Raw genomic sequence first — 10,966 nt, 5'->3', positions numbered from 1 at the left:
ATGGTAGATGCTACATTGTTTTTCAGAGTGGTGGACGAAATGGAGGGTAAACAAGCTGTACGTGATCCTATGGCTTCCACATCTACCACTCTGAGCATGGGTTGCATGCTAGGCTTGTTCTAATTGACTGATATACTGTATGACATGAGCTGTAATAAGTCTACGTGTGTGGCTCTTCTGGAGGCACATGTTTCAAATGCTGGTGTGCACACAGAGGTATGTGCATATGTACATTTAAGTATACATTTATTGTTTTTATCTTTTTCATTAATTTTTAATTCCATTATAAGTTTTGGCTGCTGACTATTGTTCCTGAAATCCACCATTCCACTGATGGATTGTATATTTGCTCATTGTGGCTGTAAGTGGCCTGGATGCTGGTGTGGCTTGAGTGCCTCACTTGTTCTCCACTCAAAGATGGTGATCCATGGGCTGTCTGATTAGTGACTCTGCAGCAGCCTCTGCACCTCCTTGAACTGCTCCACTGTCTGGTCTTTGAGGTCTGGGTTGGAGATCTGTAGGCGGATGCTGTCTAGCGACCAGGAGAACTCCCCTGAGACCATTTCCATTAGAATGCGGGCAACCACTGGGATCACCTGAACCAGGAAAATGACATGAGAAGGTGGTGTTCACTATTAGAATATAAACAGTAGATTATCACTGGTAATAAGAAATATGACACTATTTAATATACCAGAGAATGCAATAAAATGAAAGAAAAAATTGCTATATTCGAGCTATTTCATGAAGTTTTAAGAGACCATAACTGAACATTAATGGAAATCATACAACACACAAACACACACACGCATACACACACTTTGAACAGTTTTGAGTCACCAATCCATCCGATGTTTCAAAAAAAGAAAAACTAAATAACAAGATAGATCTCATGAGAGACTTATTTGTGGTTGCTGGAAAGCTATGAAAAAATTTTGTTGCCTACGATGTTGAAGAGCAGTGTTCAACTTACTTTTTTTTTGCTTTTAAGGTCTTTGTTATAACTAAAGTAAAATTAACTTGTAAATCACTTTTAAAGTTCAAATTTCATTGGCTCATCAAAGCAAATTCTCTTAAAATTGAGTGCTAATGAGGTAGAATTAAAAATCTATGTTGCAATAACCTAAAGTACCTGAACAAAGATTAGCTTCTTTTCTTTGGGTTTCTGGTCAGGCCAATCTTCTCCAAAACAGAAGTAGATCTCAAAGGGAGGCAGTGCTGGAGCTTCTTGTCTCAGGTATAAAATCAATCCTGCCAAGAGGTAACAGACAGGAGGTAACACAGCTTATCTATGATCAGCTGTGGTACTGGAGGCTCACAGTGCATGGTGGTTTTGTTGTTTACATTAGCTGTCAATAAACAGAGGTACTACTGAAAACATTCTCTTAAATCTGCGTGAGTGCAGCATTCCAGGATCACCCCTCCTCTATGGATTTTTTAGCAAGACCTTTGGTTGATTTGGAGAATATTTTTGTTTAAGAACTCAACATATCAATGTGAAACCACAGATCATCAGAGGAATCACAATAAGAGCCATTCCTTGGCTTACCCTGGAGAAAGTTGTTCAGGTTGAAAACCTCAACCCTTCTCTCCCTCTCCATGGGATTTGGTGGGGATTGCTCTGGGAAGTTAGGTCCAGACCAGAACACCCTACACTGGCAGAGGCGAACAGCATAGATGTCCTGGTTTTGGATCTCCAGGATGAGACCACGATCCATCCAGCCTAGCAGGCTCTCTGTGTAGAGACGTTGCTTGTCATTGGGGATCTCTGCTGCACTGGGGAACAAGACCTGTTGTAACCCCACTGGGCCAAACAGGTCCACCTGATCTGGCATGGCTTCCAAATGGCTAGAATACAAACGGCAGCCCTGTGGGTTGCTGACAGTGAGCGACCCAGCCGTCTGGCCTCGGTACAGGAACCTGATGTCCAGATCCGTCACTGCAACAGATAATGAGTATATGGTTTACGTTACGCTTATTTATTTAGCAAATGCTTTTCTCCGAAGCAAATTCCAGTGAACTCTATGTGGTGTTATCAGCCCACAGACCTTATTCACCAAGGTGACTTACACTGCTAGATACACTGCTTACAATGGATCACCCATCCATCACACACTATGGGGGAACCTGAACAGCATGTCTTTGGACTGTGGGAGGAAACCCATGCAGACACGGGGAGAAGATGCAAACTCCACACAGACTGAGTGGGGATCAAAGCTGGTTGTAAAAAAGTACAGTGGCTGTATGGATGGGATCAGGCTGTCTGGAGAACAACACTCCAATTTTCTATAACCTATAATTTCAATATTGTAATTCTGTTCATGGCAATGTGTCAAAAATTAGTTTTTGCATGACTGAATTTTAGACATTTCTGTATCAGTTGTACGGTGTTAATTATTATTCTACAAGACATACATTTTTACAATCACTATGTGACTTACAGTGAAGTGAAAACAAAAATCCAACTTGTTTCAGGTCAATGGTTTGATACATTAGAATAAAACTAACCCTCATATACAATCCATACCAAATACTAACAGTGTATGGAATCTAACCTAACAAAAAATTCATTACAGGTTTTACTTTGTATTATTTTTCAGAGTAAAATAATTTAAAATGCAGCAATCATGTCAGAATAAGTCTACTATAGCAGCTTGTAGACCCAACTTTAGCAGCAATAACTTCAAGTCACTTTCCATAGGAAAGGCCCACTCCTCCTTACAAAAGTCCTTTAGCTCACTGGAGTTTGACTGTATTCAGCTAAGCACCACTCCCTTAAGGTCCCTCAGCATCTCTTTACAGGGATGAGGTCCGGACTTTCCAAAATCTTTTCTTTTTCAGTCTTAACAGTTTTACTTTTACGCTTAGGATAATTGTCTTGTTACATGATCCACTTTCAGCCAAACTTGAACTGTCAGACAGATGGTCTTGCATTTTCCTTTAAAATATGCTTATATACAGAGAAATTCATCATCAGCATAGTTAACTGATTAATCAACCTACCACCAACATTCTCGATGGATGTTATGAGGGTCCTCTGGTGATGTGGTTTTTTACCAAATACGGTCTTGAGATTTATGTCCAGACAACTCAACTTTAGACTTGTGTATCCAGGGGACACACAAATGTGTGGTTTTTTCTTCAGGCTACCATGTTCTGCAAGTTCTGTAGTTCATTTAACTACAAATTTTGCAAACCAAAGCCATGTGTCAATATTGTCTTTGGAGAGACTGGATTTCCTCCAGGCTATCATTCCATAAAGCCATACTTAGTCTTTTCTAAAAATTGAAATCATGAACATTTGTCCTGGTTGTAGAGATCTGTAGATCCCTGCATGCGGCTTTGGTGTTCTTTACGATTTATCCAACCATCATACAGCCTGATCTTGTGATGAATTTGCCATGAATGTTCATTGGTAGACTGGCATTTCTCCTGAATATACTTCATTTATATATTAACATATATTTTTCCAGTTATGTTTATAATAAATGGAAAAACTCATGGTCTAAGATTGAATTGTCAGAGCCAAAATAAGTAGTTTGCAGATATTTTAAAGATAATGTAAAACTGAAATATGCTGCCTGATTACGTATTTAAACCCCAAACATTAATATTTGGCAGAGTCACCTTTTGCTGCAACAACAGCTTTGTCTTTTGGGGTAAATGTGTACCAGCTTTGCACACCATTTGGGAGTTATGTTTTCCCATTCATCTTGGCAAATCTGTAGCAGCTTGTTCAGATTGGATGGATGATGCTTATGGATCACAGTTTTCAAATTGTGCCACAGATTCTCAATAAGATTAAGGTCAGGACTTTGGGACTCTACAGGGTATTTGCCTTTTTGTTTTTGAACCACTCCACTGTTGCTTTGACCTTGCGATTGGAATAACTGGCTTCTTTCTTGCCACTCTCCCATATACGCCAGTTTTATGCAGTGCTCTTGATGTTATAGACTGCTGCACCTTTCCCCCACTTTCAGCCACTAACCTTTGTAGCTACTTCAAAGCGACTGTTGGCCTCTCTTTGGCTTCCTTCACAAGTCTATGTCTCTAGCTCATATATTTAGTTTTGAGGGATGGCCTTGTCTAGGCAGTATCTGGGTGGTTGATGCAGCTTCCTCTTCCTGATTATTGATCCAACAATGCTGACTGGGAGACCCAGACACTTGGAAATTATTTTGTACCATTTTCCTATATTATGCATTTTTGCATTTTCTCTAAGTTCTGCAGCATGTTCTTTAGTTTCATTGTCACACCTTTTCTTCATCTTCCCGATCACAGCCCCACCAATGTTTCTTAAAACAACTTTTTGTTTCTTCAAAATCAAGTAAGTATAGTTAAAATGTTAATGGTTCACTTATAGAAACCAATTTTGTGTCCTTGTTAAGGAGTACTTTTTGATCTGTGTAAATTTGGAGTCCCAAGAGTTCAGGGGTTTTAATACTTATGCAAGCAGCATATTTCACTATTCCTTTAAAATATCTGCAAAGAAACATCTTTTGTCTTTACAAAATTAGAGTCAGAACATATGCATTCACAGTAAAACACTAATGGGAAAAATATGTGTGTAAGGGTTAGGCTCCGGTTCCCCACAACCCCGTATGGAACAAGCGGTTCAGAGAGTGTGTGTGTAATTTGTAGTCCTGGCAATGCTGATGACATTCAAGGATCATGAACACAGTGCAAAGCACATGTGGTCCTCAGCATGCTGGGTTAACACACACACACATTTTCAGAACCGCTTGTCCCATACAGGGTTGCAGGGAACCGGAGCCTAACCCGGCAACTCAGGGCATAAGGCTGGAGGGGGAGGGGACACACCCAGGACAGGACGCCAGTCCATCGCAAGGCACCCCAAGCGGGACTCAAACCCCAGACCCACCGGAGAGCAGGACTGCGGTCCAACCCACTGCGCCACCGCACCCCAGGTTAACACAAACCTCAATGCTTCAAACTAACCTGTAAACATTTTAAATGCCTTCATACACAGGTGGTAGTACTTCCTCATAATTATGTAATAATGTGAACTTGATTAGAAACACTTAGAACTGATTACCTTATTTGATATGGAAGCAAAGGTGGGACACTTACTTTTTCACATATTGTTTCTAACCTTTTTAGTTGAACAAATAATTACGTATGTCTTATTTGTCACAAGCTTAGATTTATCTATTAAGACTTTCTGAGAACTAGATGAAGATTAGTTATGTCCTAATATGTAAACCAGCAAAACTTAAAGAGGCTATACTTTCTTTTTTTGCCAGTAATTATAATTTCATATGGAGACAGTGAGGTCTGGAGAGAGACTGCTTACATGGCAACATGTGCGGATTGCTGAGGAGATCATAGATGCAGGGCTGCCTGTCCACTTCTCCTGCAGGCTGCTCATGCTCCAGTGTCCCTCCAGTATTCCCTTCGGTCTTGTCTGCTCTGCTGCTGTCATACATATATCCTGTGTTTGCCAAGCTGTCCACTGGCAAACTGTGGTCTGCATAGTCCATGTGGAAGGCTGAGTAATTAGACAGGTCAACAGGCTGGTTGTCTGCAATTAAAGATTGCATATGAAACATGTTTTTTGAAAATGGAAGCAACACCAGTAACATTTCTCCAGTCTATGGCTATGGTCATACAGTATTTATGTCTTATTTTACAGATGACAAAAAGAACATCACTATCAGAGCTTGACATGCAATTTAGCTTCTGAAATATGTACACCTTACCAATGCTGAGGTTCATCATATTTGGAAGCTGAAAAAAGATTAAATAAAGTGTTTAATAAACACTGAGAATGAATATTTGGATTTCATTAGAGATTTTTTTCATATGCACATACAGTAATTACCTCTTCATCTTCATCAACTGCATCTGAAACTAAAAATGGAAATTAAATTAAAATCTTAACTGATGCTTTTTATTTCTAAGAAAGATTTCAAAATTTGTAGTTTTTTCACATTTGCATTTTGTACATTTTCAATATTGTCATCATATTTATATTTTACCTCCATTATGTGGTTGGTCACAGATCTCGTAGATTTTGTAGGGCTGGATGGGTGTCTCTTTTGTGCCGTCAAACCTTATCTTAAATTCTCGGCTCTTGTTTAGGGCACAACGCAGGTTAGCCTTCCACTTAGCTGGGTCTGGGCTATCCACACCTTCCTGATACTTCCCAGTCTCCAGGGCCCAGGCCTTCCAGGATGTCATATCAGACAAAAACCTCAAAATGAACTCTCTGGTATTTCTGATGGTTGACTAGTTGCATAAAAACTATACAGCTAACAGTGTACAGTAAAATACAGGTACAGTAGTGTGAAATACAGATTTGTAACCTAAAACTGGGACCCTTGTGCAACTTACTTTATAATAATAAAATTATTTATTTATCCATGCATGTTTATTATGTCCAGCTGTGTCAAACTACTAACAAGCGCACAGAAAAACACGCTTATCAGGGATGGCCATAAAGAGTCAAAGCTGAGTTGAGTACCAGTGTATTGCAGTACAGTACACGGTTGTAAGCTGGTTTAAACTACAAAGCAGTTCCTTATACAGCCTTAACACACAATTCAATTCAATTTATTTTTATAGAGCGCTCTTCTCACGCAGTGAAGCAGAGTACTTTAACACAGGCATAAGGCAAGAAAAACAAATACATCAGATAAGAAACAAAGAAGACAGCTGACTACTGACTATCATAATATAGTACTTTTATAGAGCTATAAGTATGCCTACTGGCCATGGAGGAAAGGAACAAAAACTCCCAACTGAAAATCGAGGGAAAAAAAACCTCTGGGGGTCCAAGGGCCAGTGGCTGCCCACCCCTCCTGGGAATTCTAGATTAAGTATCAATTTTAAGAATGTTTACAAGTAATAATGATACTGTTGCTATATGGCATCTTGAATCCCCATCTCAGCATGGTACGTCTCGTCCATCATGGCAGTTGTTCATCAAGTCATGTGAGTAACTGAATTTTATAAACTCTATGATATTTTAAGTGTTAAATGCACTAAGGTTAGCATTCATGACTATGTGATCATAAAAATGAGAAAACTATTTCTTAGTGGCTGGAAAATATGGAACTTTTAAGAATAAGGAAACTTATGTTAATGCATTATATGAAAAGGTCCTATTGCTCAGCATGATCATCCCAGTTTTAGCAAATTTACTTACTTATTCATAATGAATATTTAACAGAAGTATAATGCACTTTAACGTTCTATATACTTGACTTCCATATTAGATAATCATCTCTGTTTTACATAATTTGAAGCCACTGTCACATTCCCAAGTGATGTTTGTATCACTCGAACCATAGCATTGTCAGATACTGAATTTGTGGTTGTATGACACACACACTTCCATATAATAATGGCCCTTTCAACCTTCTGGGTCTGCTGGTGAGGCCAGTGGTAGAATGCTTGCCTTGAAGATGGTGTTCTCCTCCTCCAAGGGGTGGTGACGCGTAGCATGGTGCCAGGGGATCTGGAAACATGTGTGGTCCGGGTTGACCCACTGCAGGCCTGGGAATCTGCCACTGTTCACTTGGGCCAGGAGCCACGGCTTGAGCCGGATCCTACGAGGCTGAAGGCTCATGGTACGGGAATCACCAGTCCCTGACAGTGAGGGAGATAGGGAGAGATATATAAAGTACATCGCAAGACTGTTTTCAGTGGCAACATTTTTATGATTCAGAACTGCATCTTCAAGAAGCAAATGGTAAAATGGAAGAATGACATTTACCTCTATGTCAGATGTGAATAATAAAAATATGGACCTGAAGAAGTATGACTGAGTTGGAAGTCCAGCTTTCAGATCAGAGAGCAGAAAGTTTACTTCTGTGTGACAAAATAGGAATATCTTAATCAGACATCCGCACTGATTGTTTCTTGTTTAATTTATTCACACATTTTTGGAAATCTTATACACACACACACATGTTCTGAACCGCTTGTCCCAGGGAACCAGAGCCTACCCGGTAACACAGAGCATAAGGCCAGAGGGGGAGGGGACACACCCAGGACAGGATGCCAGTCCGTCGCAAGGCACCCCAAGCGGGACTCGAACCCCAGACCCACTAGAGAGCAGGACCCAGTCCAACCCACTGTGCCACTGCGCCCCCCTAAAGCTTATACACTGACTACTAATGTTATAACATCTCAAATATTTAAACATTTTACAGGTTACTTAGTTTTAATTGTATTTTCCTGATTTATATGTCTTCTGAAATTTTGGTCACCTGTGTTTCCACGCCCATCCGTTCACAGTAAAGCAAACCAAAAAGGAGTGTGGGATCACCTTGTTGCAACTCCCATGTATAATTTTTACAGCACACGGTTTACCGCTCATATCTGGTGTTTGTATGTCTGTGACCAATAAGAAGATGATGAAGGCTGCTCTAGTTTATTCAGTTCAGTTTAATTTAATTTGTGACAAGAGCCCAGAATAAGGTTGCTCTAAAATGATACCGTATTGGAAATGTAACAGATACAATTAACAACAGAGTAAACCAGCTGGTTCAGCTGGACATAATGGGGAAAAAAAAAACTCTCAACCTACAAAAAAAGGAGAAAAAAATTCTGGAGGCACCACTGGCTGCCCACCTCTCCTGGGCATTCTGCTGTGGTGACAGGGGTTCTGTGTGGATGCGTCTAATACAGAGAAGATCACAACTGTCAAGACTATGGGATGAATCAGTCAACAATGAGCATTAAATAGGAGTTTGTGGAGAGAAGCTGATTTAATTTCAATCACTTAATTTAATTTTAAAGTAGTTCAAAGTTAATAAAATGTAAAAAAAATCCAAAGTACTTTTAAAGCTTTATCCTTTATCATTCTATTATTTTTCTCACACTATTCTGAGCATTGTTAAAAACTGCAAAAATTGGTACGCTCACAGCACAGCTTGAGCTTCTATGCTGCTGTGGAGTAACAGGAAAGTCAAGGCAACGGGAAGCGAAAAGCGGAAGAACAGTGACAGTGGTGCAAAAGCGCCCTGCAGGCAGCGAGTCCTCACGGGGTCTTTGAGGCGACCAGCTTCCTCCTTTGCTTCGCCTCACTTCCGCAATCGAGTGCTCACTTCAGCACGAGCTGAATGTCGCGGCCCGCCCGAGTGCGCGCACTTTCGAAGCAGTTTTTTTTTTTTTGGGAACTTCCTCCTCACGGCCATCATTGCAAAATGCCACCGGTGTAAAAACAAGGTAACTCACTCTGCCACATATATATCTCCGCCACTTGCACACTACGGCGACGCCAATCATATCAGAGAGAGAAGAAATAATATATCATGTCACTGACAAAAAACACGGAATTATTAACACACACACACACAGTCAGTGACTTAAAGTTTAGTAGACGAGGCATGAAATAACAGCAAAGTAATGAATAAATGGCAAAGTAATGATGATATATTATATAATAATCCAGTCAAAGTTTGATATATTTATTGCCGGCGGATTACGTTCCCGTCAGAATTATGAATTACCTTCAGAAACACTCACCTATGGTTGATATTTCTAGTTCAGTCGCTTGCTTTAAAACTGATTTGATTAAGAAAAAGAGGTAAAAACAAAAATAAATTAAAAAAAATCAGCTACTCAGCTGCAGCTGCTGAGCAAGGCTTCAGGTCGTGGGTTACCTCACTTGTCAAATATACAACAATAGAAATCCTAAGTCATGCAAGTACAACGTATTATTATTACTACCAGCCTAAGACAAGTATGAAACTGATTTCAAAGAATTACAGGAATTGTAAAAAAAAAAACAAAGTTTTTTGTTTTGTTTTGTTTTTTTTTTTTTTTTTTTAAAGTACATCTTTCTCGCAAAGCAGCGACGCGTGACAACCGTCCTGTCCTTCGGCAAACTATGCAAAGCGCGTGACGCGGCGCGAAATCTACAGGAGCTCGCCGTCTCGCGCCCCTTTTTTGCAGAAGTGCACCTCTCTTGGCCTCTGCTTTTGAGCGCCAGTTTTTCTTGTTCCTCCCCTCACTTCACCTGTAGATTCCTTCGCTCTCATGAAAGTCCTGCTTCCACCAGTATTGACGAAATCCAAAAGGTGCTTAAGTGAAGTAGGTTTACATTTGATGAATTACATTTAAACATAAGTCTATAACAGCATTTATTAGAAGTACAGAGACATGCCTATGCATGAGATGTACTGTGGAAATTTGTGAGGTAATTTTCTTTTCAGTTTGTATCAAAAAAATTTATGTTGCCTATTCGATGAACCACTTTGTAGTCCCAATAATTACACTTCGTTTCCAGCCTATTTGTATGCAAGCGCAAAATAAAAATACAGTGTGGTATTTTAATTCACTCTGAGCTTCACATGTCAACAACAAGATGTACAAGTTAGGGAACAAAACACATACGACTTTCTTTCTTAAAGCCAGGTAGTGATTTTAGGAAATAGCTGCAAAAGATATTACATTACAAATGCATTTCTCATCAGTAAATTTACATTGGAAATTAATCAAGGCTAAATAAAACAAAATATTTCTTACATTAAAAGCAGTATCAAAGTGCCGTGTAGCACAGATTTTAACCATTACCCCTCCAATTTGAAAAATGTATCGGTCTGCACATTTTTTCGGGCTATGACCATCTTAAGGCTGTAAAAATTACCGTCACGATTCAGAGAGGTCACAAGTTTTTACTGTGCTCACATTTGATTTAGCTGCTACCTCTTATAAATTATTCCTCAAAATAGTATATTGCTTGAAATGTTCTTTGTAACATTTTGAGTGGTTGCTAGTGAAAGGGAAAAAGTAAATACACTTGTACCTCACCTTATGAACACAACTAGAAGGACTTATTTATTCTGTTTTTATCAACAGCTCGTGAAATGCAGGGGCTCAGTGCCCCTCTGTCCTGCAGTCACTGGGCATGAGGGAGGCTGCAACATGGACAGGGCACCAATTTATTTTATTGTTTTTTATTTATATGAAGCAACAATAAAAGTTGTCTACTTTA

General features: G+C 39.6%; 1 protein-coding gene across 3 annotated transcripts; it reads right to left on the bottom strand.

Moving 5' to 3' along the window:
* Window positions 1-89: 89 nt before the first annotated feature.
* Window positions 90-10,013, bottom strand: LOC108918775 (interferon regulatory factor 5-like). 3 transcript variants are annotated; one of them, XM_018726297.2, is made up of 10 exons: window positions 9,496-10,013; window positions 7,739-7,833; window positions 7,421-7,611; window positions 6,000-6,186; window positions 5,843-5,871; window positions 5,721-5,748; window positions 5,315-5,542; window positions 1,550-1,939; window positions 1,133-1,251; window positions 90-596 (listed from the first exon to the last, which is right to left on the bottom strand). In XM_018726297.2, the coding sequence occupies exons 3-10, from the start codon at window positions 7,589-7,591 to the stop codon at window positions 441-443; spliced, it is 1,308 nt and encodes a 435-aa protein (XP_018581813.1). In that variant the 5' UTR covers window positions 7,592-7,611; window positions 7,739-7,833; window positions 9,496-10,013; the 3' UTR covers window positions 90-440. The 3 variants fall into 3 exon arrangements, with proteins under 3 accessions (XP_018581813.1, XP_018581815.1, XP_018581814.1); XM_018726299.2 differs by having other exon boundaries at window positions 5,315-5,509; XM_018726298.2 differs by lacking the exon at window positions 7,739-7,833.
* Between the last annotated feature and the right edge of the window lie 953 nt (window positions 10,014-10,966).

The sequence above is a fragment of the Scleropages formosus genome, chromosome 21, assembly GCF_900964775.1.
Source record: "Scleropages formosus chromosome 21, fSclFor1.1, whole genome shotgun sequence".
NCBI lineage: Eukaryota > Metazoa > Chordata > Actinopteri > Osteoglossiformes > Osteoglossidae > Scleropages > Scleropages formosus.
The sequence above is the reverse complement of the archived record's forward strand: the minus strand, read 5'-3'. Positions and strand labels throughout refer to the sequence as shown.

What these genes read in the sequence shown, in the direction of transcription:
- LOC108918775 (XM_018726297.2), bottom strand. Translation starts at nt 7,591, where the DNA reads ATGAGCCTTCAGCCTCGTAGGATCCGGCTCAAGCCGTGGCTCCTGGCC. An exon ending in AGGAGAACACCATCTTCAAG is followed by an intron (nt 6,187 to 7,420) that starts GCAAGCATTCTA and finishes ACATCCTGGAAG; the next exon opens with GCCTGGGCCCTGGAGACTGG. An exon ending in CAATCCGCACATGTTGCCAT is followed by an intron (nt 1,940 to 5,314) that starts GTAAGCAGTCTC and finishes TATCTGTTGCAG; the next exon opens with TGACGGATCTGGACATCAGG.